We start from the raw sequence: 17,478 nt of genomic DNA on the forward strand, positions 1-17,478 counted from the left end.
ATTTTGTTCCTTGGGCTTGTGAATCTGTCATTGTTTTTCAGCTGGAAATGTGTGTGGGTGGGTGTGTGTGTGAGAGAGAGAAAGAGAAAGAATAGTACAGTTGAATCCTCTAAAACTGTGGATTACAAGTAACACTAAATCTGTTGGGAACAGGTGCAGATGTTTTTCTCATCATAATTCCCTAAACAATACGGTGTAATAACTATTTACATGGCATTTACATTGTATTAGGTAGCATGAGTAATCTAGGGGTGATTTAAAGCCTACAGGAGGTGTAATTCCAGTGACTTGGGAGGATAAGGCAGAAGGATTGCAGGTTTGAGACCCACTTGGGGAATTTAGCCAGACCCTGTCTCAAAAATATAAGAATAAAAAAAGTTCTGTGACGTAGCTCTGTGGTAGAGCGCCCCCTAGGTTCAAACCTGGGTACTGCAAGAGAAAGAAGAGAAAGGGAGAGGGAGGGAGGGAGGAAGGGAGGGTGGGAGGAAGAAAAAAAAGAGGGAATCGAGTAAGCAGGAGAGGGTGCATAGGTTATATGCAAACACGATGCCATTCATTACAAGGTTCTTGAGTGTTTTATGGAGTCTGATATCCATAAGGATCCTGAAACCAATCACTCCCTGGATACCGAGGGATAATGCTGGTCCTAAAACATTTGAGGAGATCCAAAACCCCAACATTTCCTGGGATGTTCTGTATCTATGTTGAGTGTGGCTGGCCTGAAGAGGCAGGCAGGGCAGGGGGAGGGAGGCTGAAGCAGGAGGATAGAAATTTTGAGGCTAGCCTCAGCAACTTGGAGGGACCCTGTCTTAAAATCAAAAAATAAAAAGCACTAGAGATGTATCTCAGTGGTAAGTGCCCCCTGGATTCAATCCCCAGTGTAAAAAAAAAAAAAAAGTCAAGGATATATTGCTCAACCAGGATGACTAAAGAATTTTTCACTATACGTAAGTTTTAGTGCAAAACTTGTTTTTCTCCAGACTAGACACAGTAGAAATTATTTCCTTCACTTATCTGGAGAAACGGGGGCCCAGAAATCTTAGTCACCTTGTTTGAGGCCCTGGTCTGAATCAGGGACAGAGAGGTGTCCATCTGTGTAGCAAAGCCACGGGGGCCAAGAGCTGCCATGCATCTTGGTCATGTGATGTCCACTCTGCACACCTGTGAGACAGTGATAAGATCTCTTCGTTTTGTATATCACCCCTCGGGGCTGCTCGTGGTGTCTACGAGGGCATAGAGATGAAGGTCCTCCTTTCCCTAAGAGGAGGGCAGAAGGCACAGACCGAAAAAGACTCCACTGTAGCACATCAGATGAAGCCACTGAGTCTCAGAAACAGGACATTCAAAGGCTCTCTGGCTTCCACATCAGAGAACAAACCATGGGACATTCCCTCCTCCAGGGCTGCAGGACCCCTGACCTTGCAAATCCATCCAAGGCACTGGACTCCTCTACCATGTCACCTGATTGGTCCCAGTGATGACCAGCCCAGTGAACAGTCATGTCAGACTGTTTGGGATTGGCATCATTCCTGAACCATGAAACGGTTAAGAAATATCCTGCCCCACTGGCTGCCGGACTCATAAAGGTGGACCCACGTGTACTTCCTTGTGGCTCCAAGACGCAGCCAAAGCCTGCTCACTCATTTGCTCCTGCCCAGAGGGAGAGAAGGCAGCAGCAGCGGTAGGCAGGGCTGCCACCCTCCCATGCAAATCACCCCAGGGAGTATAGCTGGACTCTCCTGCTCCTCCCCGGGCAATGCTCCTCGGCAGGCCCTGTGGGAGATGCCATCCGGGGCGCTGTGTGTTCATCCTGGTCATCGCCCTCCTGTGCGACGCCGTGGGCCTGGTGGTTTTGCTGCTGGGGATCTTTGCCACGCTCAACTACTGGGACTTCTTAGTCTACACGGGGGCCCTGATCCTGGCTCTCAGCCTGCTCTTCTGGATCGCTTGGTATTCCTTCAACATCGAGGTACCTCTGGAGAAGCTAGACTTGTAGTTTGGCCGAGGCAGAGGAGGAGGGATGCAGGTGCCACATGAAGCTGTCAACCTGGGGCCATCAGGCAGTGATGTGTTACAGCTCCTACCCAGCAGGCAGGCCCCCACCGGGACCAGGTGAGTGCATGCAAGACCTGCCTGGCAGGGTGGCCAGGGAGACTCAGACGAGCAGGGACAGGCCAGGACTAAGCAGACAAACAGCTGGGCCATGCACCCCGACTGTAAATGTGGGCCCACGGCTGTGCTGGGGTGAACTAGCCAGCAGAATAGGGAGCAGGTGTTTTTCTCCTCTAGGGATTGTTTTCCTCCAAGAGTCTGGAAAGAGGCTCTCGATGGCCCCTTCCACCTCTGATATCCCACAAAGGATCCCGACCTGCCATGCAGAAGTAGGAGTTTTCCCTTCAGCTTGGAACTTGAGAGGAGAATCCTTTGTAGGAAAAAAAATCCTCCAGCACTAGGAGAGGATGGAAAGTTCCGGAATGGCTGCTTATGCCCTTACATGCACAGAGGGGGTGTGAACCGGGCTGTGTGGGAGGAAGCAGAGCAGAACCATCCAGAATGGCCCTTCTCACTTTCTTCCTCCCTGCACCTGCCTAGATGGGACACCCAAGAGGGGGTCGGGATCTACCTCCAAGTGCACGTGACACCTGCTCCTTCCTCAGCAGTGTCCCCATCCCACTCTCCTCATAGACACCCCATGCAGGTGACATATGTGCCCAGACCAGCCACAGAACACCAGAAATCAACAGACCATAGCGTCATGGAATTCCTCAACTGAGCTGTACGTCACAGCCAGGCAGGGAGCTCGGTGGAGAGCATGAAGTCAGAAAGGCAGCTACGGATGAGATTTTTCACATGGAGATAGAGCCCAGAAGATCATGCCGGTCTGGCCCTTCCGATTCTGAATCAAAATAAGGCAGCTTTTCCCCAGGGCATAGAAACGGGAGCCCTGGGTGAGTTGATCTCACCATACCCTCCTCCCCAGGTGCAGTGGAACCTGCATTCAGGAATAGTTGGGCACTCCCTTTTGATTAGGAGATGTAGGGGCAAAGGTTATTGCTGATTTGAAAGAAGGAAATAATGGATGAATCTCTTATAGAAGATTATATCTAACCCCCAGAACTTAGAGAGGAAAAAAAAAAACAGCAAATTGAGGGAGTCTCTGAGGAGTACTTGGCCTCCGTGGAGTAAACTGGTAGATGAGATGTTCGAATACCAAGGGCTTTCTGAGCTTCTGCACTTCTTAGCTGGGTGACCTTGGACAGGTTGCACCGCACTCTGAGCCTCATTGTTCCTAACTGTAAAATGAGGATGCTCTTCCTCACCTTTGTTAAGAGAACCCAAAAGAGGTAAGGCAGGAAAAGACCCCCTTTGCCCATGTTGTGGCTCTCCCAGACGTCCTGTGTTGTTACTAAACATGTAATCTGGGGTAAGTAAACTGACCCAGACTCCTAATGTGGAATACTTCGTTGTCCCTCAAGTGGGGTAATGGTGGGTGGGGTCAGCTCAAATTTTGCATTATGGAAATTCTAAGGAAGGAGCCCCCCCCCACCCAGGTTTGTTTGATGGTTCGTTGGGAATGGATGAGGCATCGAGGGACGATGTGAAGAATAAGACTCAGGAGGGTTCTATTCTCAGGAAATCTGCTGTCCAGTGAGAAAGACAGGCATTAGCCAGAGAGTCACACTAACAGGAGTACAATAACAAAGTCAGATGAGTACCAGGAAGGGGAAGAGCATCATGCCATGCACGAGAACCTCCAACAGAGAAACCAATCCAGCTGGGTAGAATCACAGAGAGTTTCTTGCAGGAGGTGATATGAGGCTGAATCCCAAACCCAAAGTAGGAGTCGATTGGAAAGTCATTCAAGGAGAGGAGATGACTTGGGCCTAGGTCCTGGAGGAGCAGGAAATAAAAGAGAGTAGGTAAACAGAAGGACAGAGGGCAAGCGCGAGAGAGGGTTACGGCCCTCAGTAGGCAGAGGCCAGGCCTGGAAGGGCCTTGAAAGCCCCCTTGAGAATGTTGATCATGGCTTTAAGGATAATAAAAAGCCACTGAAGGGATGAAAGCAAGGGTGAGGCTGGACATAACTGGATCTGCATTCCCAAAAGATCAGCTGGCCACAGCGCAGAGAGCAATGATAGTTAGTATTACCATTCTGGAAGCCAAGGCACAAGCTCAGTGTGAGGCCCTTTGCCACCCACATCCTGCCTTAATCCAAAGGAAGTTCCACAGCCCAGAGGTGAGGACTATGGGCCAAGTTCCAGACCATCTGGTTTTGGGGTCTAGTTTCGCCCCTTCCTGGCTGTGCAACTTGGAGCCAGTTACTTCACCTCTCCAAGCCCCAGTTTCCGAGCCTATAAGACAGAGATGGTGCAATTAATAATAACCCTACTGCATACAGATGTTGCTCAGATTGAGTGGATTAGTATCTGTTCGATACCACGCAAGTGATGGCTGAGTAAAGCAAAGGGTAGTCCACTAAGCCTCGATCCCAATGCAGGAAACTGGCACAGTCCAAAGGGTGAGCCCTGTCATTGAGGTACACACCCCTGGAGCACTCCGATCAATTCCTAGGGCAGTGTATGGTGTTCACATTTTTCGGAAGGTATGAGAGTGGATGCAGCCCCAGAATGCCAGGTTTTTGCACATGCTCAGTGGGTCTTCGGAAATTGTAAGGTCCATTACATAATGCATCGAGTAGTCATGCAAATAGCATTTTCACCTTTTCCGTCCCCAAACTCCACATTCAGGAGACCCTCAGAGTCAGTCAGCCCCCACCCCCATCTAGCCTCCCCCTTTCCTTCCATTGCCTGCATTGTCTTAGGACTGGCCCAGAGGGATGGGTTAGGGTGGGCTGGGACTGGTATTCAGCAGGCTGCTCACTTATAGAACTGCACACCCTCCACACGCTGGGACTTTGGCCAGTCATTTTACTTCCTTTTACAATGAGAGATCTATCTTCATGGGACGGAGATTTTAAACTGTGCTGCCCAGACACCCCCACTGGGAGGGGATTGAAGGATAGGGTGAGAGCAGGAACCCAGATGCCCCACCCACACCACACCATACCACACAGTGAATTTCACCCAGAATGGCTGGGTTCTTGGGTCGTTTTACCCATTGAACTTGCATGCAAGACTTCATGCAAACAAAAAAACATCTGATGTCAAAAACTATTTCCCAAAACAAACAGTCTTGGTTCTCTTACATTCTCTGACCTTTGGTCTGGATATAATCACTAACCATATTCATGATTAATAGGTAGATCATAACTGGCCTTGCCAGTTCTCTGATTCTCAGAGTGGGGTAAAAGGGAAGCATATGGACTGCTGAATTCAAAGCCCAGTGCCACTGTTCCTCCAGATGAGGTTGATAGGGCCTGCCCCCAGAGGAAAATAAAAGGTCCTCTTCCTGGTCAGGTATGGGATAGAGCAGGGGCTTGGCTTGTAACTTTGCAAGTTCTCCAGGGACAAGAGAACAGCCCACCCACTAAACCTCAAAGGCTGCCCCATAAGTTTCTGGATGAGGGGTTCGTTTTATAGTTCACTGTGAACCAAGCGAGACACTCTGCCCTTTGATTTTTATCATTCAGTCTCTGCGTATTCAGAACTGTCGGCTCCATTTTCTACTTCTTGGGCACTTCTCCTAGATAAAGATAAATGTCCAGGCAAAATCCTGTGAGGACTCTTTGTCATTCTATAACACAGTGTCCAAAAGTATGTACCCCCACAAACATGCACCCTATATACACACCTATCTCTTCTATTGCCCCTATAGGCACACATCCCACACAATCAACAACAACACACACACACAACTCCTCCTTCACTTTGCAAACACATGAACACCTTATGCACACACACACACATGCATTCCTCCCAACTGCACTCACATGTTCATGCACACACCAACACGTCCCCCTCCACCCGCTCATACAAACCCAATCACATATCCTCCACACCCACAGCCACCCTGCATGCACACTCACACCCTCTCACACCTGCCCCACAAACACACACCCAGAAACACACACTCAAAGGAACAAGCACACCCTCTCTCAACCAACTGAAGCCAGAGTGCATGCTAGAAGCACAGCTCCCAGTGCCAGAAAGTTAAACTTGTTCCTTCACAGTGACTTTTTCAAGAGGCAGACTCTCCTCTCAGCCCATGGAGGAGGCCAGGGAGCTGCCAAGTCTGCTCAAAGGTGAGCTGAGTAAAAGTGCCCCCGCACCGGCTCAGCAAGCCCACACACTGGACAGACACGGTGCTGCGGCTGTGTGGATTGCCCTAGTGTTTTCAAATCTCTCCAGGGATTTTGAATCTAAAGGAGGAGATAATACAGGTTCACAATACTTCACAAAAGTGAAGCATGGGGAAATTCATCCCAGGAGATAAACACAGCCCTGCAGGGGGCTCTGAAATCTAGGATGACACGCTTAGCCTCCTGGCTGGAAGCTGGGTGGGGAGATGGATGGCGTGTCTGGCTACAGTGGTTTCAGATGCTGGCCTGGCTCCTGAGGAGTTGAAGAGAATGTGGCAGGTAGAGACCGCCCGGGAAGGTTGTCCAGGCAAGAGAAAGTCTGCAGAGACCAAAGAATTAGAGAGTCTAAGAAAGGCTCAGCAGACACATTGGGGCTTGGGGTCTTCACTGCTGACCAGGCAGGACTGGGAAGGCCAGGCAAGGATTCTGGACACTTAGCCAGGATGGCGGAGTATTGCATGGCATTATAGATGGGAAAATGACATGCCCCTGCTGTGCTAGAGGAAGTGCTTGGCAGAATGGGTTAAGGAGGAGAAACTCTGAGATAGGGGGAACATTCAGAGAGCCAGATGATGGATAATATGGGCTCCAGCTGCAATGATGGCCAGGAGAGGACAGGAGGAGGGCAGAGACAGGCTGGGGGAGTGGGCCGGTCCTGTTGTCCTCAAGTGGGGAGGTGGGACCAAAGACTTCAGAAAGCATTCTGTCCATGGAATAAGAAAGGTCAGGAGAAGGCATGTTTGGTTAAGATGGTGCAGTTGAGTCTGAGATGCAAATGGTGCACATGAGCAGAACTACCCAGCTGACATTGAATGTGCAGACTTTTTAACTCAGAGGAGAGATCAGACATGGAGATGGAGATAGGGTTGGAGATATGACCGCAGATTAGATTGTAGAGGGCAAGGAGACAGAAGGAATAAGGAAGAATACAAGGACTGGAAGATTAAGGAGAGGAAGAAAGGGAACAGAAGGAGAACAATAACATTCACTGAACCAGGCCCAAGGCCACTACACGTTATCCCAGTTCCCACTATCAATAATGCCCTGGGGAAGGTATCATCATCATCATTACCATCACCATCATCACCATCACCACCACCATCACCATCATCACCATCATCACCACTACCACCATCACCACCACCACCACCACCACCAATCACCATCATCACCACCACCACCACCACCACCAATCACCATCATCACCACCACCACCACCACCAATCACCATCATCACCACTACCACCATCACCACCACCACCACCACCACCAATCACCATCATCACCACCACCACCACCACCAATCACCATCATCACCACCACCACCATCACCACCACCACCACCAATCACCATCACCACCACCACCACCATCACCACCACCACCACCAATCACCATCATTACCACCACCACCATCACCACCACCACCACCATCACCACCACCACCACCAATCACCATCATCACCATCATCATCATCACCATCACCACCAGCACCACCATCAACACCACCATCATCACCATCACCATCATCACCATCATTATTCCCCCTTTACAAATAAAGATACAAAGGAGCATAGAGTTCAGTCATTTGACCAACATGATGGAGCCCGACTGTGAAACCTCACTCATCTTCTTTCCACTAGACTGGGAACTGGCAGACTATGGCCCGTGGTCAAATCTGTCCCACCTCCTATTCTTGCGAGTAAAGTTCTGGTAGCTTCCAACCAGTTCATTGATTTACGGATTGTCCATGGATGCTTTATGCTATATTGGCAGGATGGGGTCATCGCCACAGAGATCTTAGAGCCTGTAAAACCTGTAACGTTGACTACATGACCCTTTACAGAAAAGTTTGCCATCTTCTGGCCCCGCTGTGGATGCTTCTCACAGAAAGCAAGGTCAGAATCTGGGAGCAGGCCTGCACTGGAGGGAGGAGAGAAGGAAGGCAGATCTGGGAGCTCAAATGAAAATTTCCAGGAACAGTAAGGCAACACTGCAAAGGTGGTGGAGAGGACAAAGAAGGACATATTACCAAGAGTGGGGAAAACTGACCATCAGATGCGTCAGAGCTCTCAGGATGGGTGAAGCCTGAGGAAAGGTGATCAGCTTTGGCAATGAGCCCTTATTGGTAAATGGAAAAAGATCCAATCAATGCTGCTGATGGAGTGGCTGTTGAGATGTGCAAGAAGTGAGTACAGAATAGTCTTTAAAGTATTTGGTAATCAAATGAAGAAGCCAGGATGATTGCTTGATGGCTTATTTTTTTTTAAGAGAAAAAAAATTATTTATTTATTTATTTTAATTTTATTTTTTTTAGTTTTCGGTGGACACACATCTTTATTTTATTTTTATGTGGTGCTGAGGATCGAACCCAGCGCCCTGCGCATGCCAGGCGAGCGCACTACGGCTTGAGCCACATCCCCAGCCCCAAGATTTTTTTTTTTTAAAGAAAAGAATACAGAAAAATGAGCAGGAAAGTAAATGAAGGAGAGGAAGCTAGGAAAGAGGAAAAAAAGATGTTGAAATGATGACCAAGGACAGATCTCTTACCATGTCCAAGGTGGGAATAGGGGTTGAAATGCAGAGCTCAGAGAGAGGGATTAGCTCTGCCTTCAGGAAAGAGTGGGGAGAGGTGCAAAGATCTGATGTGCACCTCGGTATGTATTAGGTCAATCACTTATTTTTTCATGATCTCGTTGATTTGCTTACAACTCTCCGAGTCAGGGATTCAAACCCCCACTCCACAGGTAAGGTCTCAAAGTATTTGCAGGGCTATAGAAGATTAGCTCTAGAATCCAAACCGAAGTCTGGTCGACTCTAAGAACTACCCTCGTTTCACCACATCCGGGCATGAGACGATGTAATTGAGTCTCTGCTGATCCGTTTGTCTTCATTTATCCAGCACAGGTCCCATCTGATAGAGAAGGATCCAATCAAGATGCTCTCTCTGTGGCACATCCTTTCAGGGTATCCAAGAAGAACCAGAGGCTGAGATGTCAAGGCAACAGTGCGTGTGACAGGCTGTGAGTGTCAGAGCCCAGCACTCCTGCCCCAGGCCACCAACATCACTGCCACTGCCCACACTGTTTATGGGGGGCCTGAGAAGCCAGGCAATTGTCCCAGTGGGGTCTTTGTGGCAGCAACCCAGCTGTGGGCTTGGACGCCAAAAGCAACGTCCCATCTTCTCCTGCTCCTCTCTGGTCAATGCCCTTAAAACTGACAATTGGAACCAAAACCCCCAAATCCAGAGGGGTCACCTGTGAGTGCACTTCCCATAGTATGGCTGCTACTTCTCTCGGACTCTGGATAGACTCTGCAAGCCCTAGGAAGGCTCCACCTCATCCACACCATCCACACATCCCACCCAGCAGCAGATCCCACTATGACGGTTGCAAATTCAAAGGCACAGCCAGTGCTGTGTGCCAGAGGACTCTCTCCTCCTCAGCGGGGCCTGCTGTGTACCGCTAAAGCAGCCCCACCCATTTGTACAGCTAAGCCATAGGAATTGCTCATATTGAGCCTTTAGTCCCCTAAAACCCTGCAAGCATTTTTCTGACAAGCAACCTTGGCCTCTGCTGTGCTGTCCCCACATGTCATGCATTTCATGACTTAAGGGCCAGACTTTATTTTTAGCTCACATGTCACGTGGGCAAGAACAGTCCAATGACAGCAACTGGGAGGGCCGACATTCCTAGGCCGATCTGACTTTTTTTGTGCTCTGTTTTGTCACTCAGGCTTGACCTGCCCCACTAATTTATATTTTCCCTGGTCTGATTTTGTACTTTTTTATTTATATTACACCCAAAATGTGCATTCATTTTTTTTTGTATGTGTTTCCTTTAAGCTGTCTCATATATGTTATGGTATAAATAAAGAAGATTTGCACTTGTATTTTCAATTTGCCATAACACAATTCTGAGTCTGCGTGATTTTGGGAAAATGCTCAAACCCCCGTTTTAGGGCATCAAATATCCCAGTTGGCTTAATCTGCCTTAGCACACGTCCTGGAACTCTGCATTGAATACAGGTGCCCCCAGGAGGAAACACAGTACAAGAGTGATAGAAAAATAACACGGGCTATTCCAACACCATAGACTCTTTGAATATCTCTGTGTTCAGCCAACTGCTTGGCTTTTCAGAATGAGGCTAACTCAGAAACCTGAAAAGACGTCATAAAAGAACATTCTAGTCAAAGCACTGAAAAAAGGGTTCTCCTCCTTGAACTTTTTTTTTTTTTCCCTACACTGAGGATTGAACCAGGTGGTAATTTACCACTGAGCTACATCCCAATCCCTTTTTATTAGTTATTTTGAAGAGAGTGCCTAGGCTGGCCTCAAACTTCGGGATCCTCCTTTCTCAGGCTCCCAAGTAGCTGGAATTACAAACATCAGGTCCCACGAAACATCTTGACTTGTAATTCTATTTTTCTTCCCAGCTGGAACTTTCTTTGTGTGTCCAAGCTGACTACACACCCTGAGTGGCCACCTGCTCTTACACAGGTTTCTGAAATTAGCCCAGAAGGAAAAGTTGCAGTGAATCAAAATCATTCTGTCCTTAGGAACACACTATGCTGGAGACCTGACAACTTCTTGAGACAAACACAGTTGGGTTTTTTGTTTGTTTGTTTGTTTTGTTTTTGTATTTTTTTTTTTAATTATAGAAATGGAACTGTCTTCTGTTTCTTTGTCTGGAAACCAAATGCAGTTCTTGACTTTCACTTAACAGCAGCCACACTCTTCAAAATAGGCCAATCTTGAAAAAACTAAGATCATACTCAGCTCACAGCATATGTTCACATCTAGGAGAGGCTGAAAGAGCTGAGATTGGCTAAGCAGCGGCTGATCCCACCTCAGGATGACTCACGCCAGGGGATTTCCCACCCTATTTAAATCCTCCTCTCTCTCACTCTTTGATGTGTCAGTGTGCAAGTTCAAGGCAGTGAGATACATACACAGTGGTTCTCCACACAGGCCGTTTGTTTGACCTTCTGAATTGTCTCCCAAACTACAGGACGTGATCTTGCAGGATGTAGCATGTACGTAATCACTGCTTTGGAGAATGAGACTTGAATAAACCTGCGATTATGGGATGGGGGGGGGTGGTGGTAAATTAAATTGCTGATTACTTGCAAACCCTTCAATTAGCCCCAGGAAGAAAAGGGAGGTTCACAGAGAAGGAACTCGTGGAATTTATCTTCAACCACCCCAGAGCTACCTTTAAGAGCTGGAACTGAGAAGGCACACCCTAGACAACACATTTGGAAATTGGAGGGAAATCCCTCCATGGGCAAATCTCGGGCCACCACTGCGCATCTGCAGGGACTATACTCCGAAACTCCATAGGGTACAGAATTAGAGGACAGGAAGGAAGAGAAAAGCAATCTTAGAGATCATGGAGCAGCAGACCTCCAATGGTATGCAAATCGCCTGGGGATCTTGTTGAAGGATTTGGATCTGAGGGTCTGAGATTGCCTTTCTAATGAGCTCCCAGATGCTGCTCTTGCTGCTGCTGCTGCTGCTGCTGGGGTCTATGACACATGGAAGAGCAAAGAGCTCCAAAAATCCAGTCATTTTAGAGATGGGGGAAAACTGAAACCCACAGGGGGGAGTGGCTTTCCCAAGTTCAAGCAGCTGATAGCGGCAGATCCAGGTCTGGAGCCCAGGTCCTCAGACTGCTAATCAAGTCCTTCTTCCCCTTCATAAGCGGCTGACTGGCTTCTCCCCAGCCTTGCAGAGCCTCAGGCAGGATAAGCAAGCAAGCAGGGCAGCAGCCAGGGAAGTGAGGCATGCTCACCCTGCCAGTGAGTCATGCATGTTCACACCTCTGCCACCAACCTGCTGTGCTTTGTCCCAGGGAATGAGCAGGACAACACTGCTCTGCATCACTTCAGATGCCAGAGTGCTGAGCACATGAGTGCCCATCACGTAGGCAGGGCTCAGAGAGAGAGAGGAGGAAACAGGTGGGGCCCGGTGAGCCAGACTGATACGGTCCTCCTATTGGCTCCCTTGGGAGGCAGCTGGGCCTTTTCACATACCTGAAGTCAGTTCCCTGTGCTTCTTATAGGCTGAATGACCTTACCAGTGGTCCTCAACAACGAGGAGATGACAGTAGTGACATCGCAGTCACAGGCATCAAACAGGATTCAGCACTGGCCTTTTGAGACTTCTGCAACATACTTAATTGACAAGTAGCTTAGAACAGGGCATTTCCCCTTCACAGAAATCAAAACAGAGCTGTAAATCTTAGGTCATGTCATCAGGCTCATAATGATTCAAGGGCCTGTCATTTTTAAAGCTACTTAAAGTCAAGTCTGCCACTAATAATCAAGTCTGCACATAACCACATCCTCAAAGTTTACTACAGCAATGACCAATGGGGAAGACAGGCATACTAAGTGGAAGGGTGGCCTATCCCCAACCAATAGCCTCAAAGCCCCTCAGATTCAATCCATCTCTCAGTGAAATTATAGTTATGGGGTGGGGGGCGAGGGAGGGGAATTTATCCTGGCTGGATCCCAAACTGACTCCATTACAGTTGAGGCAGGCTCAGAAATGTATTTGCATGAATGGCTAGAGAGCATTCTGGGTAAAAACCAACCCTAATGGTAAAAGGAGTTGCACAGATAAGTTTGGCCCAGTAAACAAGAGTGGTGGGAATTCCCAGTTTCTTTCATCTATTAAGGGCCTACAATTGTTCTGGGGGAAGAAACACTATCAGAATTAAGAAGAAATGTGTAATAGTAGAGTTTAAATCTTGGTACTTGAAAGAGTCTAGCATAGATTTGGATTTTATTGGTTCCTGGAAGATATGGTAGGTGCCAACTAATAGTTAAAATTGATTGAGTTGAATAAACTTTTCTGAGGCTCATAGAAGTTTCTGGGCAGGGTAGACACATAAGAAGGCTGGAGGCCAGACTGGAAAACAAGGACAACAGCCAGTCACCCCTTGTCAGGGATATTGGGGTGAAAGGTTTACAATGCTGTGTCTGGCGATGCCAAAGCTTCTGAGTGAGAAAGTGTGTCGTATTCATCCAAGCACTAAATAGAAGGCAGTCCAGAGATGACTATAGAAGTCATACAGTCTCGCGCTTCCATTTAGTCTTTTATGCAACAGGTAGTCAGTCACCTCTGGCCTCATTCAACCTTGGGTTCCAAAGATTGCCCCTACTGGAAGATCCTTTAGTATCTGAAGGTGGTAGCCTTCAAGATAGGGAGGAAGACGTAGGCTACAGATAACCACTGTGGCCTCCCTGACCAGACCCTGCTCCCAGCTCTCTGCAGTGCCCTGTCCTACACAGGCCTGCATGTCCCCCAACCCCCGGCCCAACCCCCCCCCGCCCCCGTCAACATGTGGAGAAATAATCAACATGTAGATTCCATGGTCTATTTTACAAGTCAACAGCTTAGGCACTGAATTTGGTAGAACCCTGCTTCCCAAATAGAGGTACCCAGTCTCCAGTGATCTCAAATTTTTCCTTTCTGACTCCTTTTTCTCTATAGCCCCAGTCCCAGAAAATATTTTCCTCTTCATCCAGCTTTATTTCACCCCAAGTCTCAGGTTTATCCCACAATGAGGACAGCAGAGGCCTCAGTCCAGATGTCTTCTCACCCTGACCAGATCTTTCTGACCAGTCCTCCTCCCTGCCCTCAATCTCAAACCTGTGGCTGTCCTTTTCCAAGTCCATATCTACTTTCCTGACTGTACCTATTTGGAGGTTCAACTCTGGCCCCTGTCCAGAGCTTCTCACTCTGAAAAAGAATTCTAGGGCCTCTGTGGCTTCCAGGGAAGAGTAAAAGCATTGGTTCTCAAAGTAGATTCAGGGATCAACAGTGGCTACCTGGCCTGAGAACTTGGAAGAAATGCAGATTCTCCAGCCACAGACAGGGTGACCAACTCATTCCCATTTACCTAGGGCTTTCTTGGTTTTAGTATCCAAAGTTTCACATCCTCCCATAAATCAGTAGCTTTCCTATATTCCAACAGTGATAAGGCCAAGGAAGAAATCAGGAAAACCACCCCATTCACAATCACCCCCCAAAATAAAGAAAACACTTGAGAATTAATCTAACCAAAGAGGTAAAAGAGCTCTACAAAGAAAATTATAGAACACTGAAGAAAGAATTTGAAGGTCTTGGAAGATGAGAAGACATCCCATGTTCTTAAACAGGAAGAATTAATATTGTCAAAATGGTGGTACTACCCGAAGCAATATATATATATATATATATATATATATATATATATATATATATATATATACACATATATATATTTTTTTTTCAGTGTAATCTCCATCAAAATACCAATAATGCTCTTCACAGAATCAGAAAACAAAAATTTCTTAAATTCATTTGGAAGAATAAGAGAGCATAGCCAAAGCAATACTAAGTAAGGAAAGTGAAGCAGGAGGCATCCCAACACCTGATCTGACATTATAATATGGCACAGTAGTAACAAAAACAGTATTGGCATCAAAATAGACACGAAGATAATGGAATAGAAGACACAAAGACAAACCCACAAACCTATAGCTGACTGATATTTGACAAAGATGCCAAAAATACATCTTGGAGAAAAGACAGCCTTTTGAACAAATGGTGCTGGGAAACTGGAGAGCCATACATAGAAAAACAAAATTAGAACCCTGTCTTTCACCCTGCACAAAACTCAAGTCAAAACGGATCAAAGACTTAGGAATTAGACCGGAAACTTTACAAATGCTAGAAGAAAACATAAGGTCAACGCTCCATCATATAAATGCTGGTACAGACTTCCTTAACAAAGCACAAGAAATAAAACCAACAATTAGTAAGTGGGATACCATCGAAGTTAAAAGCTTCTGCACAGCTAAGGAGACGATTAAGGGCATGAAGAGAGAGTCTACAGAATGGGAGAAAATCCTGGCCTTCTACTCCTCCAATAGGGAATTAATATCCAGAAAATATAAAGAACTCAACAAAAACATAGCACTAATAAATAAGTAACCCAACCAATAAATGGGTTAAAGAACTAAAACAGAAACTTCTCAATAGAAGAAACACATAAGGCCAATAAATACATGAAAAAAAGTTCAAAATCTCCAGCAATCAGGGAAATGCAAATCAAAACGACACTAAGATTTCATCTCACTCCAGTCAGAATGGCAATGATCAAGAATACGAACAACAATAAATACTGGTGAGGTTGTGGGGGGAAAGGAACGCTTGTATATTGTTGATGGGACTGGAGATTAGTAGGACCCCTGTGGAAAGCAGTTTGGAGATTCTTCAAAAAACTATGAATAGAACCATCATTTAACCCAGCTATCCCACTCTTGGTTATTTTCCCAAAAGGTCTAAAATCTGCATACTACAGCAACACAGCCACATCAGTGTTTGTAACAGCTAAACTGTGAAATCAACCAGATGTCCATCAATAGATAAACGGATTAAGAAATTGTGGTGTATATGGACAATGGAGTTCGACTCAGATATTAAAAAGAAAGAAACGACGGCATTTGCCACTAAATGGATGGAAACAGAGAAATCATGCTAAGTGAAACTGGCCAAACTTAGAAACTCAAAAATCAAATGTTTTCTCTCATACGTGGAAGTTAAGTAGAATAAAAGAAGGGGAAGGAAGAATGGGGTAACATAAAACACTAATCAAATATAAATTGATAGATGAGCACAAGGAAGTTCAGCAGACTAGAGGAAGGAGAAGTAGGGGGTTGAACAGGAGGGAAAAGGGGGAGATAAAAGTGGGGAAAGTGAACTGAAATAGATTTCCATGCATGTATGAGTTTGTACGGATAAGCCCAACTACTATGGATAACCATCAAACTCTAAAAGAAAAATAAATAAAAATCTCACATACTAGGAACTTGGACAAATCAGGATGTTTGTTTGGTCATCTCACCTTATCCCAGACCTGCTAAATGACCAGCTCTAGAGGTGAGGTCCAGTGACAGGTACTTAACAAGCTCTCCTGGGGATTCTGATACATGCTGCATTAAGTCTCACTCCTACCCTAAAGGTCTTGGGATGCTGAACTTGTACCTGCCTGGATGCTGCTCTCTGGGTGACCCTACGTCCTCACCTCTCCCTGGACACAGGAACCTTGTCCTGCTGTCTGTCTAATCACATGGAGTCCAGGCCAGGCAGCACCAGCCCCAGGCAGCTCTTTTAGCTATGAGGAACCTCACATCCTGACCAATCCACAAAGCTCCATGAACCTGCCCCTGGTGTCCTGGTCAGTGATGGGGATTAACTGGATTTTCTCCTTTATCTTATTTATTTATTTATTCATTCATTCATTCATTTATTTATAGTTGTAGGTGAACAGCCTGTCTTTATTTATTTGTTTCTATGTGGTACGGAGGATAGAGCCCAGTGTCTCATACCTACTTAAGGCAAGTGCTCTACCACCGAGCTACAACCTCAGCACCACTCCTTAATCTTTTACCTATTTTTCAAGATAATCAAGTTTCCCATTGTTTGGAAAGAAAGTCAGGTGGGCTAGTTGAGCTGGCTGGGCCTGCTATACAGAAAAGGAGAGGGGGAGGCGGGCAAGGAGTCAAAGTAAATGAAAGGGTGAGTGGGAGGGGGGATGGAATCATTGAGGGAAAGATTCAAAGAAGGTTGGCATGGGGAATGGGAATGGAAAATCCATGGAAGAGAGATCCTGAGATGAGAGAAGTGGGGGAAAGAGTCTTCCTCAAAGGATAACTCCCCTGGACTAGTAACATAAATTGGGATCTTCTTAGACATACCAATTTGGGATCTCAGCCCCAAACCTACTTAAATAGAAATTCTGAGAAGTGGGCCCATTTGTCTTCATTTTAAATAGTCCTCCAAGTCACTTGGATGCAGGTTACAGTTGAGAACCACTGGGCTGAACGATTCTATTTCTTTAGGTACCTGTGCTGCCCCACGCTAGTTTTTCCCAGTGTTTTTTAAATGTCTGTCTTGGGCATAGTGAATCAGAGGATCCCCAGAAATGGGGATCTCCTTAGTGAGAGACACACACCACCTCTTGCCCTTGACCTCAGGTCTTCCTGAGTCTGCAGAAATGAGGACAAATGACTGGTGACATCTCCTATGCCTTCCATCATTCCCCTGTACCCCTGGTCCCACCAACCCCTGGCAGCTGTAGACAGTGTGGCTCCTTCCCAACTGTTCTGGATTGGAAAGAACCTTCCAGAACTTCTCATGTTCATTCAGTCCCTAACCTCATCAGCT

The 17,478-nt window shown here is 46.7% G+C and overlaps 1 protein-coding gene across 1 annotated transcript; it reads left to right on the forward strand.

Moving 5' to 3' along the window:
- Window positions 1–1,756: 1,756 nt before the first annotated feature.
- TMEM238L (transmembrane protein 238 like) lies at window positions 1,757–1,996 on the forward strand (the record flags this gene model as incomplete). Its single annotated transcript, XM_081272552.1, has 1 exon — window positions 1,757–1,996. The coding sequence occupies one exon, from the start codon at window positions 1,757–1,759 to the stop codon at window positions 1,994–1,996; it is 240 nt and encodes a 79-aa protein (XP_081128678.1).
- Window positions 1,997–17,478: the final 15,482 nt, after the last annotated feature.

Source organism: Spermophilus citellus, assembly GCF_964194105.1.
Source record: "Spermophilus citellus genome assembly, chromosome: 17".
NCBI classification, from domain to species: domain Eukaryota; kingdom Metazoa; phylum Chordata; class Mammalia; order Rodentia; family Sciuridae; genus Spermophilus; species Spermophilus citellus.